Source organism: Protopterus annectens, chromosome 8.part1 (genome assembly GCF_019279795.1).
Source record: "Protopterus annectens isolate FY-2018-M chromosome 8.part1, PAN1.0, whole genome shotgun sequence".
NCBI classification, from domain to species: Eukaryota; Metazoa; Chordata; order Ceratodontiformes; family Protopteridae; genus Protopterus; species Protopterus annectens.
Window position 1 is genome coordinate 548,444,081 of NC_056742.1, and position 22,126 is coordinate 548,466,206.

Sequence of the window (22,126 nt, forward strand, 5' to 3'; positions counted from 1 at the left end):
CAGAGGTCTCCTACCTAGGACATAGAGTGGGGAGTAGTAAGATAAGGCCAGAACCTGCCAAAGTGGAAGCTATTCAGGTATGGCCTGCACATGTTACCAAAAAGCAGGTGAGGGAATTCTTAGGAACAGCAGGGCACTACAGAAAGTTTGTTCCCAATTACAGTACCATAGCTGCTCCTCTCACAGACCTGACAAGGAAGAACAGGCCAGATAAGGTAGTGTGGACCCCAGCATGTGAGCAGGCATTTCAGAAGCTTAAGGAAGCTTTAGGAGGACCCCCTGTGTTAGCCAGTCCAGACTACAGCAAATAATTTGTTGTGCAGGTGGATGCTTTAAACTATGGGGTGGGGGCTGTACTTAGCCAGATTTCTTCAGAGGGAGAAGAGCACCCAGTGGTTTATCTCAGTCATAAGCTCCAACCCAGGGAGGAATGCTATGCAGCGGTAGAAAAGGAATGTCTAGCCATAGTGTGGGCACTGCAAAAACTTCAGCCTTATCTGTATGGAAGAAAATTCCCTGCAATGACAGATCACAACCCTCTAACATGGTTAAACCAATCCAGTCAGCAAAATGCCAAGTTGCTAAGATGGAGCCTGGGGTTGCAAGCATATGATATGTCAGTGCAGCACTGCAGTGGGGGTAGCAATGCCAATGCAGATGGACTCTCAAGTCGGGGAATGGGGTGAGGTACACAGATAGACCTGACACTCTCAAGCAACGTTTCTCAAGGGGCACTTGAAAAACTTGCTAGAGTTCCCCGGGGGGGGGGGGGAAGAGATGTGACGACTGGGGAGAGATGGGCGAAGGCTGCCAGCATAGAATTATATATCAAATTCTATTTGACTATCAACTGTATAAATAAATGTAAAATACAGGCTTGTGTTTTTAAATGTAGGAAAACACTGTGAAATGTGGAACTGCAAAATATGTGACAACATTGCACTCTACTGGCCCAGTGAAGCATGTTGTATCCTTTCATGTTAAAATTTGGCCCGAGGGTGGCTGGATGAAGATTTCATGCCCATTGTTTTAAGGCTAAAGTTTATGACCAGAATTTAGATGTGGATGGTGCTTTTATTGCTTTAGTTTATGTTAGCATATACATGTGAAATGTCTTGTATCGTTGTAAGTTTCTGAGGAGGGGTTAGATGGCTAAATAATGCAGTTTGTGGCCTGAGAACTCAAACCAGGTGTTAGATGATGCAATATGAATACTGGGAAAACCTAAGTGTCAAAAATGATGTAATTTTGGGAGGGCCTTAGAGACAGCTTTGTTAGTAATGTTTAAATACTATTCCTCACAAGAGACCTGGAGCATTTTGATCTGGACATCTAACTTATCAGCACTCTGCTTAAGCTCACATGTAAGTTGTTAGCACTGTGATATATTGTAGGAATAGTTAAAGCTAGTAAAGATTAATTAGGTATTTTTCTTTGAAACCAGACTTGTCCTACTGTATTAATTTAAGTTTCTGTGTGATCTGTGAACTCTTAGGTATCTCTGTGGTGTAGTAGTTTTGTCTTGTGCTTTAATTATTTATGATTAAATATTTTAAAACATTCTACCTGTGGCTGCTTTGTGTAGAGATGAAGTTTGCTTTAGACTACATTATATATTTATAGAGTTTACTGTCTAAGCCCTTCCAATAAGCCTTAGACTGTATAGTCACATTACTATTGGATATTAAATATTGCACAGTAATAATTGGACACCCTTTTAAGGGCCTTTTAGTAGCTGATATTATTAACTGGGTGGTGGCAGTAATTACTACCGTATAGTCTGGGTAAAGGGGCACAGCTGCAGAATCTGTGTCAGCCCTTCCCAGGAGTGTCTGTAAAGTGTATAAATACTTATCTCAAAGTGTGTGTGTGTGTTGTGTCAGCTACTTGGGCAGGGACACGAAGCACTGGTTGGACAGAGAGGGTACTGGAGGTCCTAGCTTGCCCAGTTAGGCTGAAGCCTGGACCCTACAGCTGTGCCAGTGGGGAGTCTTATAGGGGACCTGGTGAGCAAGGGAGCAGCCAGCCCCAGACTGACTGTGATCTCTGTGTGCACTTAAGGGAAATTGTACTTCACTGTGTGTATTAGTTGTCCTTTCCTCCTCTAGGAGATGACCTCCCTGGTGTTGGTGGTGAGGATTGAGGCTCCTTGATTGCTGGGCCAGGGCACGGTCACCACAGTCTTAACCGTGTACAGCATTTTTAACATATCTGTAACTATACTAAAAAGAAAATCTCCAACAAGATGAAAAGGAGTGCATGCCAGCAATAATTAGAAAGCTTTAATGTAATTCCACGAAAATGTCACACCACATGAATGCTCTTCAATAACTATGCTCACAGCAACACTAGGACTTCATCAGATAAATTAATTATACTTAATTAACAATTATATATTACAATCAAATTTAATTTCAACCAATAATATAATTTGCATCCTGGTTCAACCAATAAAACTTATGTAGCTCATAAATATTAAAAACATCCTTCAAATTTCATACAATATATAACCTATTCTAAGATCTGCTCTAACTTGTTAAAAACTTTGATATAATCATTAAAATATGAAAATAAATATTCACAATAATTCACTTTCAAAATAAAAATTAAATACATGTTTAAAATGAATATATATTTTTCTCATTCTCTTCATTGTGTGCTCATTCTTCTTTTCTGTTCTCAATGATATAGCGCCATCTATTGTTCAAATGACACTAATACAATGGTTTGATTTATATTTTGGCTGCTCTTAACTTTAAAACAGGGGACAATGATATATGTTCATTTAATCCTGGTGTTTTGGTGGCTTCTAACATAATTTGCCACCAAAGCTCCTTGTATTCCAGCCATTCCTCCCATAAACCACCTCTCATTTCCCTTTTGACTTGTTCTAATACAAAAAATAAGAATCCTGAGCTATCACATACTCTGGTATGCTTAAACAAAGCATTGGTCTCCTTAGCTTTAGATATTTCGTGTGTGCGCTCATAGATTCTTCTCTTCAGCACTCTCTCTGTCTTACCTATATAAAATGAACTGCATTTTTCACATATAGCTATGTATACCACCCACTTTGTTTCACAATTATAATTTCCTTTGCTATTTATTGTTATATCCCTACTATTAATATATATCTCTCCTTTGTTTATAATAAATTCACATTGCTTACAATGTCCACTTTTGTACGTTCCATTCTTACTTTCCCCTAATACTGTTGTATTATTAAACATATCATTATTACTTGCTTTGTTGTTCTCCAATATCTTTTTTATACTCCATGCATTCTCATACACTATTTTAGGAGTAAAATTATTAATATTTTCAATATCTGAAAAAGATGAAAATGTATCCCATTCAGTCTGGAATAACCTTTTCACCTTAGAATTGAACGTATTATACTGTAAAATTAAGGCAGACTCGTAGTGTGTATCAGTACCATATGTTTTGTTGTTTTTAGTATTTTTAGTACTGCATATATTACCTACCAAGCTTCCCTTTATAGGTTTGAATTTTGATGTTCTACTTTTCTCTACCTCCTCTCTGATATTCTTTACAAAACCTGTTGGATACCCCCTTGCACAGAACATCTCTTCTAGTGCATTACATTCTATTTGAAAATCTTCATCTTTACTTGTCATGCGACATCCCCTCACAAACTGCCCTTTCACTATATTCTTTTTGCAATGTGAGGGGTGTGCACTTGTGTAGTGAAGAAAGGAATTGCAAAATGTGCTTTTCCTGTGTACTTTTGTTTTAAAGTCATTATTGTTCTTATTTTTGTAAATTTCTATATCTAAGTATTGTAATCTATCTGTAGAGGTGGTATACGTAAATTTCAAAAAACTTGTCGTACTGTGAATGTAGTCAAAAAATTCTAACAGTTTATCATAACCCCCTGTCCAGAAAATGACTATATCATCAAGGTAGCGACGATACAATGACCAATATTGTTTGAATTCTGAATCCAGTTCGTATGAAGTTTCCCATCTAGCTAACTCTATGTTGGCATATATGGGTGCACATGCTGCACCCATTGATACTCCCTGTATTTGCTGATAATATTCTCCATTGAAAAGTATAAAATTGTATTTGAGTACCATGTCAGCTAGCTCAACAATAGCTACCTTCTCAGAATGTGTAAGCTTTTTATCAGCAAAAATCATGTCTTCAAACATACTTAACCCTTCCTCGTGAGGTATGCAGGTAAAAAGATCTATTACATCAATTGTAACAAAAATAAGATTTTCTGACATGAGATCTGATGTGATACATCTCAATAAATCCCATGAATCTTTCAATATATGATTATTATCATTACATATATGTTTCATCTTTAAGTCAACATATTTCGCCATAGGAAGTGTTTTTGATCCATCTGCCGAGACAATCGGTCTTAAATGGGGATCATACACATTCTTGTGAAATTTCGGTATCCCGAAAATTATGGGAATTTTTGGTTTATGTACATATAAAAATTTGAACAACTTGTTATCAATTGTACCTTCCACAATCATGTCATTCAATAAAATGTCTATTTTATTGTAAGCTAAATTAACTTCATTAAGTGATACACATTTATATTTAGATTAGTCTCTAAGAATGCAGTTCATTTTTCCTTCATAAATGATGTTATCCATAATAACTACCCCCCCCCCCCCTTATCTGGTTTCATAATTCTAATACCAGTATTCCGCTTCAATTCATTTAGGATCTCATATTCTTGTTTTGAGAGATTATTTGCCACCAATTTTTGGTCAAATGCCATTCTAATTTCTTTTTCAAGCACCATATCAAGATTCCTAATTTGCGGATGGAAAGGGGGGTTAAAAGTACTCTGGCAGGTAAGAGTTGGCTGCTGAATATCAAAGTCAAAATTTTCTATGGGTGGTAGTATGATTTTCAGATTTACTTTCCTTAAAAATAATTTCATATCAATAATAGTTTGAACCAAATCCCCTTTAGTGTAGGGAATAAATTTAAATCCTTTGCTAAGTATACTAAAAAGAAATCAATAGTACGGGACAGCAAAAGAGAAGGAGAATCTGAGTTGCATAAGAAAATTAGGGATGAGTGAAAAGAAGGTAGAAAGAGAAAAACATTTTGGGCTTTGTGAAGGGGTTTGAAAGAGGAAAGATGTAATGATGAAAAGATATTGCAAAAATAATATATTAATATAAAGAAAAAGAGAACGCAGATTGTGTGTAAGAGATGTGAAGGAAGGATGTACTAGGAAGAGATTGTGATTGAGTGCTACCTTAGCTAGTTAAACGGTCATTTTATGGATTATTGATTAATGTGTGCAAACAAGTATGCTCCTGATCTAGAGTATGACACTGTGGAGAGTGGAGTTAAATGGGCCCTAGAAAGCCTTGTTAATAACAAGGTTGCAGAAAATGACAGAATTCCAGCTGAATGTTTAAAATCCTGCAAAATGATTATGCTACAATGTTACTTGTAATTTGTCAGAAAATTTGAAACCCAAAATGGGGCCATTCTATTGAAAAACATCAATGTAAATACCAATCCAGAGAAATAATGCTACATAGTGTTCAGATAATCAAACAAGTGCACTTCATTTTAACAACATAAAATTCAAGGTTCTGCAAGCTAGACTCCAGTAATATATGGGCCAAGAACTGCTGTATGTACACACTGGTTTTACACGAGGAAGAAACACCAAAGATCAAATTTCCAACATGCAATGGATAACTCAGAAAACATGGGGATTCCAGAATTTACACCCGCTTTATTAACTGCTCCAAAGCCTTTGACTGTGTAGACTATAAACTGTGGAAAGCTCTTAGAGAAACGAAGACATCTGCCATCTAAGGAATCCACATGCAAACCATAAAACAGTTAAAATGGAATATGGAATAAATGACAGACTGATTCAAGATTAGCCAAGGAGTACAACAGTTACATACTGTCATTGTACTGCGTATGGATTCCTTAGATGGCATATAAGATGAAACAACATTCTCATTTCTCTAAGATCTTTCCACAGTTTACAGTCTACACAGATAAAGGCTTTCCATGGCCTTGCATATAAGACTAGTCAAACTTACGGATCTGTAATTTCCCAGGCCAGTAGATGGTCCCCCTTTATGCAGAAGGAAAACTGTTGCTGTCCTCCACTTTATCATGACTGATTTTGTCCCGATAGACAGGAGGACATCAACAGTCATCTCTCTGCATAAAGGGGAACCATCTACTGATCTGGGAAATTACAAACCCATAATCTGACTAGTGTTATATGTAAGCCCATGAAAAGAATAATCATGGACCTGAATAGGAAACCTCCAAACACTGGACCTGACCCAATTCAACTTCGTCAAGGGCAGGTCATGCCTACTGAATCTGGTGGTTCTGAAAGTCACTAAGACCACAGATTAGGGTAAAACAGTACAAACCACCTGCAAAGACCCCAAGGCATTTGGCACAATTTCCCACTTAGGTATTATATATAAACTCACAAAACTGGCCATAAATCCCTATGTCACCAAATGGATAGCAAATTGGCTCACGGACAGGACACATGAGGTTAAATGGGTAAATCCAGATTTAGCAAGAGGCCAGTTACTAGTGGAGCAAGAGTTCAGTTACGAGTGCTGTGCTACAGGGCTCAGTACTAGGATCACTCCTGTTCAAAATATACTTCTCTGAAGTCAAGGCAAATGTGGAAGTCCTCTGGATGACAAAGTTTGCTGAAGACTGCAAGATGGGGACAATCACTGAATCCCCCAACAATGTAGATATCCTTAAGGAGGACAAACAATTGGTGCCAGAACTATGGCCTAAAACTAAATGCAAAAAATGCATTATCATACTACCCTTTGGTAAATCAAATACCCCTGCAAATTACAACATCAATAGCACACCCCTTACAGTAGGCTCAGAGGTGATAGATCTAAGTGCACAGATAAGTAGTAGTCTGAACTTTGACCACCATGTCTCCTCAGTAGTGAGGAAGTCCTTTTACCTGGCACAACTTATAAGTAAATATATGGCATCCATCCGCCCTCATTAGACCAACAGATTGGGTACAGTGTGCCATTTGGCATGTACTTGACTAGGCATTTACAGCAGCAGGAACAACCTCAGAGGTTTCTCACAAAGAAATTACAGGCTGTAAACAACTTGAACTGTGCAGACAGACTAAAAACCCTACCCCTTTACTCTGACTCCTACCGACTATTAAGGGTTGACCTATGTCTGACCTACAAGGTACTCACACATCCAGCCCTGATGGAGCTGTTACACATCCACAAGTCAAACAGAGCAAGGGTCACTAGATGTAGGGATCTAAACTTAAAACATGCTAGGCAGATACGAGTCTCAGAGATTGCTCCTTCTTTAGCACAGGCTTCCTATTCACATTAAGCAAAGCCCTTCCCTGGCCCTTTCAACACAATTTGGATCAATGGATGGGGAATTGCAAATTCACACCTGGAGTACTGCCTAGGTCCCTTAGGAACAGGAATAGTCTGTAAGATAACTCAAATTACAGGCACAAATCCATGCCATCCCCTTGCCCCTAGGGGCCATATATTTGGTAAAATCAGGTTATACTGGCTAAGCTTGTAAAGGCACTTAAGCAGTTAGCCTAGTAATCTCCTGTGAACCTATGAATTGAATTACACATTGAATATATCATGCAAAATTCTGGGTTACAAGGATTACATACTGGGAAAAAATGAAAGGAAAAGTATTAACCACAGATATACAGATGGCGCCACTCTGACAGCTGAAAACGAGAAGGAGTTGAAAAAAGTGAAAGAACAAAATGCAAAGCTAGCTTGCTACTCAAAATAAAAACTACCAAGTTTGTCATCCTGCCATACCACCTTTTTTTTTTTTTAAATAGATGGTGATGCACATCTTTGACGAGTCCTAATCTTTGCAATAACCCTAATCTGTACATATATGGACACACATCATACATATTTGTTCACACGCACACATTTTTTTATACAAACTATGTAGTGTAGGTGCCAAAATAAATCAGCCACGAGGAGTTACAGTAAAATTCCCTACACCTTAAGTACTAGACACAGCATCACAACATTTCCCATCTCCTAGACACAACTATACATCGTTTTCCACTGCTACAAAAAGATTTCGTACAATAATCAAAGGTATATTTCAGCTTCTATTTTTAATATTTAAAATTAATACTGTAATAAAACAAAAATCCTTGAGATTAAACACCTGCAAATGTTTTAGTCTTTGGCAGGAACATATGAAATTCTTCTGCCAACTGTGCCAACAGTACTTCCAATGACATAGTCCAATCCAAACCATATATCTAACAGGCATTACACCTCTCCCGTTTTGGTGTACCTAATACAGTTTGGGGGTACTTTCCCTTCATATACGTCCCTTACGGAGTGTTCTGTTAACCAACACTCTTAAAGCCAGGCTTGAAGACAATTTATAGACAGGCTTTACGAATGACTAATCAATAACTATTATTATATTATTACAGAAACATGCACGAATATTCCAAACTGTTTGCAAAATTTTGGAAAGCTGTACTATAAAAACATTCAACTTGAAATCCACGACACACTAACCTAAGTAAACAGAAACCAGTTTCGACTCCACTGAATATAATCAGGACAACAGAAACTAAAAGTCCACACTGTATTATGCATGCATACGTTATATGCTTAATCCGTAATAAAATGCCCTGCACTATATATATAAACAAAAAGGCCAAAAATTGCAGAAATGCAAAATATGAAGTGTCATGCACTTTCAAGACAGCTGTTACTTCTTCCGCAAAAACCATGTATTCGCTGCATGCCGTGTGGGATAGACAAATGTTATTTACCTAAAAGTTGCTGCAGTTCGTTACCCATGTTATTATTATCCCCACCACCTCCTTCCTCTTCTGCCATGTCTGTTTACAATGCCGCAGCGCACTCTGGGAGATGACGAGAATAGACTGCAGAGAATACTTTCCTGCTATGCCCAAGGAGTTACGGGTCACGCCTACCCTTAGTCTTAGAGACTAAGGGAGGTTTACAGCCTGCCGGATGCAAAGACTGTAGGCGTCAGAATTTGGTGTATGTTCCTCTCTCTGTGTGGAAAGAGGTGGGGACTTTTATTTGTCTTATTGCACTTGTAACCTGTTGTACAGTACACTGTACTTGTATGAAGTGTATTGCTCATGTGACCTGTTGTACAGTACTTTTATGAAGTGAGATACATTTAGGTGTCATGCTGCATTAAGAAGTAAACGAAAGTAAAACTTTAATACCTCGGTTCACTCGATTGGTTACAAATTAAGACAACAGCTTCTTTTATTTGCTGTAATCATAGCAGCTGGTACATAGTTTGGTTTACCCGTAGTTCTAAACCTTCTGTCTCCAAAACGTGAAAAGCTACGTTTCATAATGTCACAAATGGTCAGAATGTGAAATACTTACCTACAGTAACCGGGACGCTAAAACGCGGATATTATTTTATTCTTACATTTGAAGATTAATATTATTCGATATTATTTGCGGAACTGTGAGGAGCATTTTTTAAACATTATGAGTAATTCTCAATTTCTCATAAGATACGCATACGCTTGAGAGGAACTTATTCAACATACCTCTCGATTTGATTCTGAACAAAGACAAATAGTTTGAGGTGTCTTTAAAGGCACAACAATCGGGGACAGTTTTAAAAATGAAGTCTAATTTATGTAAAAAGTTAAAGAACAAACACAGCAAGTTTCTCGTCCGCATTCCTTGTAAGGAAGGAAAAAAAATAAGTAAGAAGTGTGAAACTCCAGTGCCTGGCCAGGCTGGCCTTACTGTTTGTAACCCTAAAATGATTAACCATAAAACCGAAAATGAGAGGACAATAATAGGTGAACTAAGCAACTTTTTTAGGTATGACGTGTACGTTTCCAAACCATCTTTACTCCAGAAGTGTCATATTGCTGGACAGAGTGGTTGGGGCTTTTAGGTGCTTCCCACGCCCTGCGTTAATCCTCCGTTAGTTTTGTGCTGTAACTGAATATGCAACATTTAATGAAAGTGAACATATAACTTGTTTTGAGGCATGAAAACAGCGAGAAGACAACATGTGACTTTGGTACTACTGCATAATCAGGCTGTTTATTCCTACTCGGTAAAGCAGTGTTGAGATACACTCATCATTCTCTTTCGGCTTTTCCCGTTAGGGGTCGCCACAGCGGATCATCTCTTTCCATTTCTTCCTATCCTCTGCATCTTGCTCTGTCACACCAACCGCCTGCATGTCCTCTCTCACCACGTCCATAAACCTTATCTTAGGCCTTCCTCTATTCCTCTTACCTGGCAGCTCCATCCTTAGCATCTTTTTCCCAATATACCCATCATCCCTCCTCAGCACATGTCCAAACCAACGCAATCTCGTCTCTCTTGCTTTGTCTCCAAACTGTCCAACATGAGCTGACCCTCTAATATACCGATTCCTAATCCTATCCATCCTAGTCACACCGATTGCAAATCTTAACATCTTTAACTCTGCCACATCCAGCTCTGACTCCTGCCTTTTTGTCAATGCCACTGTCTCCAACCCATATAACATAGCTGGTCTCACTACACTCTTGTAGACCTTCCCTTTCACTCTTACGGATACCCGTCTGTCACAAATCACTCCTGACACTCTTCTCCACCCATTCCACCCTGCCTGTACTCTCTTCTTCACCTCTCTTCCACATTCACCATTACTCTGAACTGTTGATCCCAAGTACTTAAACTCGTCCACCTTTACCAACTCTACTCCCTGCATCCTCACCATTCCTCTACCCTCCCTCTCATTTACACACATATATTCTGTCTTAGCCCTGCTGACCCTCATTCCTCTGCTCTCTAGAGCATATCTCCACCTCTCCAGAGTCTCCTCAACCTGATTCCTACTCTCACTACAGATCACAATGTCATCTGCAAACATCATAGTCCACGGGCCTCCTGTCTGATCTCATCTGTCAACCTGTCCATCACCACTGCAAATAAGAAAGGACTCAGAGCTGATCCTTGATGTAATCCCACCTCCACCTTAAACGGATCGGTCACTCCCACTGCAGTCCTCACCACTGTCACACTACCCTCGTACATATCCTGTACCACTCTTACGTACTTCTCTGCCACTCCTGACTTCCTCATACAATACCACAACTCTTCTCTAGGCACCCTGTCATATGCTTTCTCCAAGTCTACAAAGACGCAATGCAACTCCTTCTGACCTTCTCTGTATTTCTCCATCAACACTCTCAGAGCAAACATTGCATCTGTAGTGCTCTTTCCTGGCATGAAACCATACTGCTGATCACTAATCATCACCTCCCTTCTTAACCTTGCTTCCACTACTCTTTCCCATAACTTCAAGCTGTGACTAATCAGTGTTGAGATACACTACCGTCAGTAATTGTGATTTACTAGGCTGTTAACCCATATAAGTAGTACCAATTCAGTTACCGCGACTAAGGCGTGCATATTGGGGTAGTACAAATACTGACTCTTGTTTTCTCTTGCAATACTGTGTAGTATTTCGGAAACATTCAGTTCTATACTACCCTTGTCTCGTTAGCAGCACTAGTTAATGCTAATCTGTTCTGTTCGCTGTGCGGTTAACAAAGGTGTATTGTGTTTACATGAACGAGGTCAAGAATGCTACACAAATTCGTACCAAAGCATGAATACACAGTACAGTTTTTCCTGGGTGGAACATCACATGTGCTTAATGCAGTTCTATGGGAGGGCATACTTCTCAACCTCTTAGAACAAGAAATCTGGACAAAGGCTCAGAATAGAGACATTTTTGAAATATTGCTCTTACAAATTTAGAAAGTTGATAGGTTTTACATTAGCATGAATTTTCTGAAGAGCATAAAAGTTTGTGAATGACAACAATGCATATTTGATGTGTGTACTTATGTCACAAACTTTCAAAATGACAACTTGCAAGTAAAAAATGTCCAATGGGACTTTGATTTAACATCTCATCCAAAAGTCAGCACACTGAGGAGGGTAGCCCCCTTACAATGTTGCACTGCAATGCCAGCAGTCGCCTGGATTGGGAATAGAATTCATAGCTTTCTGGTCTTCTAACACCAAAGACAGGTATGCTACCAGTTGCACTACTGGAAATCATTACAAGACTCCTTTAAAAAATGATTGACTGACAAACTAAAACAACTTTTTAACTTGCAGAGGTATTGAAGTGTGTGAGTGAGTGACAGCAACAACTTGAAATATATGGTTGTGGCCGTGTGCTCTTATTTTCATTCCTAATAACAGAGATGCATAGAAGGAGATTAGCATTTCTGAAGGGAGTAAGGAAACAAACATTATTTTCTGCATCACCATCCACCCTTCCTCATTTATTGATCCTTGTATGGATTTATTTATTGGAAATACTATTTGTCAGCTTTGAACATTGTCTATGAAACAACTTCTCTGTTCCTTAAAATGAATTAAGACCAATTGTTCATACCATCATTGGATCAACAGGCTGGAAAAAAACCTCCAAAGTGCACCTCAGAGTATCTGGAACCCTATGGCAGAGTGTGGCCCCTGACTTAATTAAATTATGTCATTGTAGTGTTGCCTAGTTACAGTGAGTTGGAAGGATGAAAAAAGAGTAAGACAAAGCATGGAAATACAGAAAATAATTTGTCTAGATGGTGCAGCTTAATGGGGGTAGTGGACAAGTACTATGAGAAAGAGAAATATTACCTTGGATGAAACTTAATACCTAGTATTATGCCTTTAATGTCTGTGAGATTTAAATGCTTTCTGCAGTGTAGTGCCTACCGTTTAATATGTGCATTTATGAACATAGGTTCATAGGTTGGTACTGGGCTATCTGCCCAAAGGCATATATTAGCCCAGCCATGTTGTGCAGTATTCACCTCCCCTTTAGTAGCTCCCTAGACCCTTGTACTAGCAGCTAGTACCTTTGGCCCCTATCAGTGCTGTTGGTGTGATCCCCGGTGTGAACTTTCTGTTACCCATCCACTCATCAAGGTTACTCTTGAAGAGTGATAGTGAGTGAGGGGCTCTGTCTTATGTAGATCGGGACCCTGTTCCATAGTAAGGGAAGTCTCTGCAAAGGGAATCTATCCCTCCAGCATGTTCTTTTCATTGTTGTGTTGAGATTTATATCCCTAGACCGTGTAGCTTGAGTAGATTTGGTTTTGCTGAAAAGATAATGAGGGGTGAGTATACTAAGAAGTGGGATTATGTAGTACTGAATGATTACTGGTTTTCCTGTATTTCAGCAGTAGCTCCCCTATCTAACACTGTTCTGTATCCATCACGGCATTACTCAAACATCAGCAGTGTAATGTTCTTAAGCATCTTATAAGAATTCACTGCTGTTGGTAACTTAAGTACTTATACTATCCATGTTATGTTGTAATTTACTTTTACAAATTTTTACTGTATTTGCTTATTATTAGAAATTTGCATTTATTCTTATGAATGTATTAAAATATTTACACCTAAACATTTTGCAGATAAACAAATATAACAAATGTTAAAACCAACCATCAGGAAAATTATTTTTACTAATACAGTCTGCAGATCTAAGTATTGTACTATGACCCTGTTTCGATGGTTCTGAATTCTAAAGTTGGAATAAATGCCCCTGCTAGACTCACAATAAAGTCTCATAAAAAGACAGCATGCCAGGGTCTTCCTAAATGAGGACTTCAAATCAGCTCCCTATTGACTTGTCAACCCTTGAAATGCTGAGTGCCAACATGCCGAAACAGCAAAAAAGACCAAAAACACAGGAGAAGAGTGAATTTCAATAATCACTCTTCTCCTTTAAACTTCTTTTTAATCATCTCGCACTTCATGGACACATGATTATTTGAATCCAAAACAGCTAAAACCTTGGCATGTTGCTATTCAAAATAGCAGTATTCCCAAAGTCACAAAATGCAGCAAAAAATGCATTTTTGCAGGGGCAAGACACACATCCCACAACCATGCCAAAAGGAGCTCCATACTACAGAAACATGCACATGAGTGTGTATTCAACCAGCTGCATTTGCCTGCCTTTGCTGTGATGTCCATCACTTTGGTCATGTGTCACACTGTAGCACCACTCCAGCTGTAGAGCACCTTAGAACTGCTTCCCTGTTTATCACTGCAGCTCTCTTTAATGATGCAGTCCCTGCCAGTAATATTAGGTGCCTAACAAATGTCTGATTAGCTGTCTGACTCTTTGCAAGGCAAACTCATTGATAATTAGTGTTGCACATCTGCACAGGGCTTCTCTGTGAATCTCAGACATTATGTGAAGCTGATAAGTGGCAATATTCAAATGCTGAAATTATCCACTCACTACAAAACAAATAATTCTTTGTGTATACCCACATGTGCTGCTAGTAGTTTGCAATATCCCCATGAAAAGTTAAAGCATGCAGTTCTAGTATTAAAAAATGTATTAAAGTGCCTACACACAAACATTTTGCTAATAAAAAAACATTAACAGATGTTAAACCATAAGTAAAATAATTTGTAATAATAGTGTGCATGTCTACATTTTTACTATAACCCTGCTTCAAAATTTCTGAATTCTAAAGTTGGATTAAATGCCCCAATAGGCTCACAGTAATTTCTCATAAAAGATAGTATCTCAGGTTCCTCCTAAGTGAAGACTACATATCATTTGCTTGATACATTTATGTTTTATATATATTTATGGGTGTACAACATATTGCCAAATGACAACTTGTCAAAACCAGAAAACTGCTGGCACAGCTGATCAAATATCAGATGATTGTATGTGCTGGTGTTGTTTTGTGCCAGGTCATGGTACAATGGGGATTGGGGAATTTGCCCTTTACCCACCTTAGTGTGATATTTTTTTGATTGGCTACTGATCAACAAATTGAAATCAGTTGCCATTCAATTTGTTGTAGTTTTGATCCGCTATCATAGAAATATATTTATGAGAGAGAGATTCTTTATGCACACCTATAATGCTTTCATAGTAAATGTTAGCCATTTGAGTTGTAACTCAGATACTTGGTTTAAAAAAAAAAGGATCTGAGGGCAGTCTCATGTAATCATTTATTATTTAAACTTTGTTGACCAGGTTTGTCCCACTAAGTCAGTGTCCTCTCTTCAGGGGAGACCCAAGGAGGAATTCATACTGACTAGGGGAAATTTGACCAGGTCACCAAGGAACTTCCACTACTCTTTGTACAATAAGTGCCATGGGATCTTTTACATCCACCTGAACAACTACCAATTCAGGCAGATGGAACCTCTGTTTAAAATTTCATCTGAAGGATAGAATTGCTCTAACATTATTGTCCAATTCTACAGCACAGCCTGCTCAAATATGATAATATGCTTCCACCACAAAACTTAAAAGTTAATTTAAAATCATTCTGTTTTCCCAGCATACAATATAAAACATTCACCATTATATCATGTTATAATAAATTCAGTTATAGCTAGATGAATAAAGCAGCCAGGGTCTGCAGGGACTTCAGTAGTTTTAACCTTGAATGGGTGTAAATTGATTTCAAAATATCCGTATTTGGTCTGACTTTCATAAGTCAATGTGTCACCCTGCAGTTTACTGACAAATTATGGCAGTTAAGTTATTACACATCTAATAAAATACTTCTCAGGAAACCGTAACTGTTGAAAAATAAATAAGAAAACAACCTAAACAGAGTAGTTCACAACAGTATTAATGATTTAATAAGTAGATACGAGCTTTCACGTGTAAACAATTTATCAAGTGTTTTAAAAGCTCCAATGTACTCCCCTTATATAACACAAATTAAAATTAGGTTCATGCACAAATACTTCAACTTGTCTATGATGTTAAAAAGATGAATACTACTAATGATTTGGCTAAACATGTCACATTTAAAGGCAGGTTTCATTTGTTTTACAATTAATTGTTGATGTTATTAGGAAGGGTGATATTGTAAATAGAACAAAAGTGTTTAAGTATGAATGAATTAGTAGAATTGATGCACAGAATACACCTGGTATTAATGAGTCTTGCTCCTTAAAGTCTATTCTAAAATAGAGGAGCTTACATCATTGATCATGTGACTAATTTAATTGGAACACACAGAATTTTTAAAAAATAGAAGAAGCTACATAATATACACCTACCAGCTGTGGCTGGTAGCTGTAGCAGTATAAATATTTGTTTAGCATTGCTCTAAATATTAAAGTTCCCAAGCCATAACCACATTGTGAATTAGTCAATATAATGTAGTTACATCATGTCTTCAGAGGTTCAGATAACCATACTGGTTAGGACTTTATGCCCAGTATATCAGCTCTTTGTTTTTACTTTGTATGTCGCTGCCAGAGACCAGTAGCTCCTTTCTGTATATTTACACTTCAGTTTTATATTTTTTTCATGTTTGCACATTGTATAATACATTTTCTCAATTAGTACTGGTAGAGTATCTGTGATATGTTTATTTAAACCTGTTTTTTGTTAACAGTAGTGCTATAACTTTCAGAGAAGTGGAAGTGGTATGGGTTCCTAGGAACTAGCTGCTAAGTATGTGGTCCAGGGGAACATTCAGAAGTTTAATTCAACTTCTGAGTTGTCTTAAGAGTGCTGCCTGGGAATATGAGGGAATCAAACCATGGATTACAGTTAGCAGCTTGTTAACAGCTCATAACTCATCTGCTGTGCTTGTCAGCTGTGTTGTTTCCCTGGACTCTGGCTTTTCTGATATTCTGAAATATTAATGTCCCTTGTTTTATTCCTTCCATGTTCTCCTCCTCTGCCTATTATCCTTACCTTTACAATTTTGCAATATATACAACATATACTGCTGGGTGTTAGCCTCTGATTCATATTTGTCACCTTCTTTCCATGCTGATATTTATTTAACTGAATTCTGAACAGACATATCCCCTTAATTCCATTGTCAGTTAACCATGGTATAAAGAAAGCAAGTTGGTACAGTTGTTGACTGCAGAGTTCTGCTGTGATTTTGTATACGATTCTGTAACTTTTCTTTTTGTTACACTTATGAGCTTGACTTTGCTCTTGAATGGTCTTTACTTTATTTCAGTATTCTGCTGAACAATTTAGCCTAATAGATTTATGTGGAAAAAAGTCAATAATTAATTCCATCATAAAGGCCACATGACTTCATATGCTTTGAATTTAATTTTTTTTTATCTTTCAATCTGACTATAATGTTTTTGAGACATCTTGTCTTTTGACATATAAAAATTAATATCTCGTCTACACTGGCAGCAGTAGCATATGTCTAGTCTTTTTTAGCCTTATCAATCCTATTAGGATATCTCTTTACATTAAATTAGAAGCTTTTTAGACTGCACAATCTTCTTATAAGATGAGTAGCTTTAGGAAGCAGACCAAGCTTAAAGTTTGGATTGTCAACAATTTGGACTACATGTGGTTTTCTTCTTTGACTTGAATCCTATTAGATTGTTACATTGTGACCTGTATGATTTGTTTTTATTCATGGGAGTATCATCACAGGCAAGGATCTGGTAACAGTCAGGTCTGTTGATGTCATCTTGTTGCCAGTGAATGCATGTTTCTGTGTAATGGAGTCACTGTTTGAATACCTTATGTAAATTTTGATTTCCTTCTCTTGCTAGTTATTGAGATGTTATTGTAGGGTTGTGTTATCATCAAGGGCTAACTGTTATGTTTTCGTTTGCATTTGTTAATTAATTACCTACTGCATTCATTTTCATGTTGATAAAGAAAAATTGCGGAGAGATTGTGAGGGTACCATATATTCCCTTGTGCTTTCTGCCTTATCTGGTCATGTGTGTCTTCTGAACTACATTGCACTGGTCAGTGGGAGTCTGAATGTCCTTGGTCTACATAGTGTGCTGGGCATCATGACTGTTTTATATTTCATGCTGTGGAAGATTTTACCATCAGTGGTTGGTTTATGCTCTAACCCTTCTACACCTTTGTGCAGTTAAGGATTAGAGTTTCTCCATAGTCCTGTTACTAATTAATTATTAATCATTTATTCAAACTTATTTCTGCCTTCAACTTGATTATCAAAGGCTGGATATGTAACACAGTTTTCTTTCCAGAATTGCTATAGGGGATCCACTTGGAGTATAAGTTACATTATCTGTTTCCGGTTTTCTTTTTTTAGTTTCAAGGGTTGTTGCTGTATGTCAGTAATTTGAGCAGAGAACTTCATTATACCGACTGACTGGCAAACTGATTGATTGTTTTTTTGCTGTTGTTCCTAACGTGAGCAGTTGATTGCACTTCATTGACTTCATTTATTTTATATTTAGCTGAGACCTGGTTCATCTACATTTATGGCTGCATGTTACTCTGCGTAGTTGGTTTTGGGTGAACTTTACTTTCTTTTTACTAGACGATATACCTTTGGTAGATGGAATGGGATCAGAGTCAACCCTTTATTCCAGTTTTGTACATGGGGACAGGGTGGCACATCAACAGTATCCATCACCTAGAGCTAATGTTCACACCCCTGGCTGGATGGGATATTAGATTTAAATTAATTTTCGGGGCCCTTTTTACTGTGATCAAGACATCCATTTGAACGGATCGAACTCTACGATTTAAATACTGCTATTCAATGTTTGTGCCAGTTGTCAAAATTACAATTTGTGGATTGCATGTTTATTTTAAATGTCTGCTGTATAAAACTGTTAAGTCTTGTAACATTGAAATCCTTGCAGTTTAAACTTCTGCTACTTCCAGATCTGATTAATCCACATTTTTTCCATGCCATCTGTTTACCATCACAGTTGGTGTATTTTAACACTGACTTTTGTTTTCACTAATAGCATTTAACCATAGCTCAGTATAGCTGAGATAGGTAACCATATTGCTAATTTATTTTTCTTTAAATTATGAATTCTAATTATACATTCCTTTAATTTTGTTTACTTAAATTCTCTAAATGTATGAATATTTTCTTCTAGCTCTGCCTACCCCACTGTTTGATGTAATGGCATAATGATTAAGGTGTTTACCTCACAGATACAAGGTATCTGGTTTGATCCCCACCTTTGAGGGTAATTTGCTAGGTTTAACATAGCCCACAATGGTGGTTAGTCTAGTACTTACCTATGAAGATCAGCACTATCCCACTCACATGTATCAGTATTTATTATCAACTTTATAGATGACACATATTGGGTAACTCTGTATCAAGTTCTGAATGCATCTAAGGTTTATTTTTTCTATTATAAATACATCTACTTATTTATTAAATCATAAATTTAATTAATTGTAATTTACTTTTACCTACGCTGTTAATGTTCTCATGATGCCACTTGTATTTCCTTCATGTTTATCAGCAATTCACCGTAACACATTTAATTTTATTACTTAAATATAGCACCTGATTTTCTTCTCCATATTTCTCAACCAGTCAGCCCACAGAATTGCACCAAGACCCTCAAATATCTTTACAGATGTTCCAACATTTTAGCACTTAAATTTTGCCTAGGTAAATTTTGTGTTGCTAGTATAGAGGGTATTGACATATAAATTTGCTTTCAGGGGGCACATGTAATATTTGAAGGGGGCAATGCAGAAATTCAGTCCCTCTGGTGACAGTATAGGGTTGTTGCATGTATTATCCCTGCTCCAATTATTTTTGCCACATTATTGAAAGTAAACTAGTAACTGGCCTTCGATTCATTTGATGTTCACTAGTTGATATTTTCACCATCTGCAAAACTCCAGTAGTTATACTATTGAAGCATAATCAACCATGCCTTCAGCAAAAACAGAAAATACCTTAATTAATAGTGGAACTGAATCAGTAGTTTAGAATACAAATGTACAGCGAGGGCGGGAAGCATACATGGTATGGCAACTGTTGAAGTTTCTTTTTATCTGTCACTCATATATGCATCTTTTATTATGCACATTATATAACTAATTTTCTATTACTGTTAACATATATTGTCTGGCATCATATCATTCCATTGTTTTTCTTTAATTTCTCTAAGACTTTTGGGTTTCCAGTACCATGACGGGAATGGACCCCATTCATAAGTCAAAGTATGATTAAAGTTCATGAAATTAGTATTGTTTCAATCTTTGATTTGTAGTCAGAAGTGTTCTTCACAGCACCCGCAATGTGCCCAGAACTGACTCCTTCTGCAGTTCACACACAGTTACGTGTACTGGTAAGATATCTAAACAGGACTGTAAATTCTTTTTATGAGACCGATTTCTCCTACTACTGTTGGAACAGTATGGGCATCCTTCTTCTACATTACCCTCTTTACTGCCTACAAATCCTGGCATTTTATGACTTTGTGTCTCTGTTAGTAAGACACTGTAATCACTGGATGTAGCAATTTCAGTGATCATTGCTACTTTTGTCTTGTTTTCATGGACTGCTATGTCTGGTTTTCTCACATAAGTTTTTTGAACTGTTGGCAATGGGTGAGCCCATGTGATATAAACTTCATCATTCTCTGTAATGTTTTGCGGCTCATTTTTCCAATGCTTCTCAGCTACTTCAAAATTGTAATGTTTACACAATCCCCAATGCAACAGTCTTGCCACATTATTATGCCTTTCAGTATACAGGCCCTCTGCCATTAGTGTATCACACCCAGCAACAAGATGTGCAAGTGTTTCCAGTTTTGTTTTACAGAACCTACATTTGTCTGTTTCTCCCTCATGTTCAATGGACTTTGTAAACCAAAGTGTATGTAGTACACTATCCTAGTCCGCTGATACTAACCTTTCATTTTTTGGTTTCTTTAACCATTCCTGCATCAAATCCTGATCAATATGGGTTTGTTCCATGAGTTTTTTGTACTTGTAACTATATTTATGCCTTTTCCACATCTCTTGCCATCTCATCTGATCTTTCTCCTTATATTCTTTCTTTTGTTTTTTAGCACATTCAGTTGTCTGATTTTTTGCCTAATTCTGGTTTGGTTTCCATGTTTGGATCTGATGAGGTCAGCAGATAAGTAGCAGATCTGCACATGTAATCAATTTCGAGGAGACCCATCCCTCCTTCAGATCAAGGAATGTATAATATTGGTGTACACTGATTTATATATACCATTTGATAATCATGAAGCATTTTTCTTGTTTTCCTGTCCAGCTGATCCGGTACTTCTTGGGGCCAGTCAGTCACCCTAAAACTGCAAGTTGGAACAGGATGAGCAAATTGGTTTATAGCTTGGTCTTTATTCCTAGATGTCAGGGCTGTTTTCAGTATTACTTTTAGTCTTCCAAAATATTCTTTACTGAGTTTTGTTGATTTGTTTATTTTTTATTGTTGATCTTTCATCAGTTCCCAAATATTTTTACAGTCCCTCCTGCTCAAGTTCCTTTTTATCACATTCCTGTCTCAGACTGATATTTTCTTGGTGCTTTCATGCTTTAAATGTTGATTTTTGCACATTTATCAAAACATATATCATCTGATAAAGTTTTGACCACTTCCAGTTGTGCTTTCAGCTCCATATCTGATGAACTATGCAGTTTTAAGTCATCCACAAAAAGATGAGAAGTCTTTACATTTTGTTGTTTTCCAGAAGCTGAATTGTAGCCATGACCTAAACTGTTAAGTAGACATTTTAATGCAGCAGTGACAGTCACCCAGGAATATCCACAGGAATTTTTTATCACTGGGATAATAATTTGTCCATTATCATGGCTTAGTTGCAAAGTGGCTTGCCACTGTTTCACAGTCACTGTAATGTAATTGATCAATGTAGGGTATATCTGTAAGCACTCTATCCATAAATGTGAGATGCTGCCAAATGCTTTTTTGTAATTTGTCCATGCCATAGTTAGATTCTTCCTCTTTTTACAGTTCTCCATTATGACTTTATTTAACAACAAATGACCCTTTGTTCCATATGACTTTCTTTTGTTCTATTCCCATGACTGAGTTTTCTTCTGAATGATTGTAAACTCTGTCAGCATCAATTCCAGTATATAATTTATACATCATAGGTAGGAAGGCAAGTTATTAGCCTATAGTTTTTAGGATAGCTTGCAGATTCACTCCTAAGGTGGTGTATCATTTTTCCTGTTGTTAACCAGGTTGGTGTCTGTTAAGGATGTGCATATACATAGTTCTTACTCAGGGCTAAATCTTTTTGTAATGACAGTAATACTTTTATCC

At 37.3% G+C, this 22,126-nt stretch overlaps 1 protein-coding gene across 2 annotated transcripts in view; it reads right to left on the bottom strand.

The window, feature by feature from the left end:
• Positions 1-9,058, bottom strand: part of CRBN (cereblon) — a 945,847-nt gene extending 936,789 nt beyond the window's left edge. For both annotated transcript variants that reach the window (XM_044082066.1, XM_044082065.1), the window contains exon 1: positions 8,834-9,058. In XM_044082066.1, coding sequence (XP_043938001.1) covers positions 8,834-8,900 — 67 coding nt within the window. In that variant the 5' untranslated portion in view covers positions 8,901-9,058. The remainder of the gene's footprint in view (positions 1-8,833) is intronic.
• Between the last annotated feature and the right edge of the window lie 13,068 nt (positions 9,059-22,126).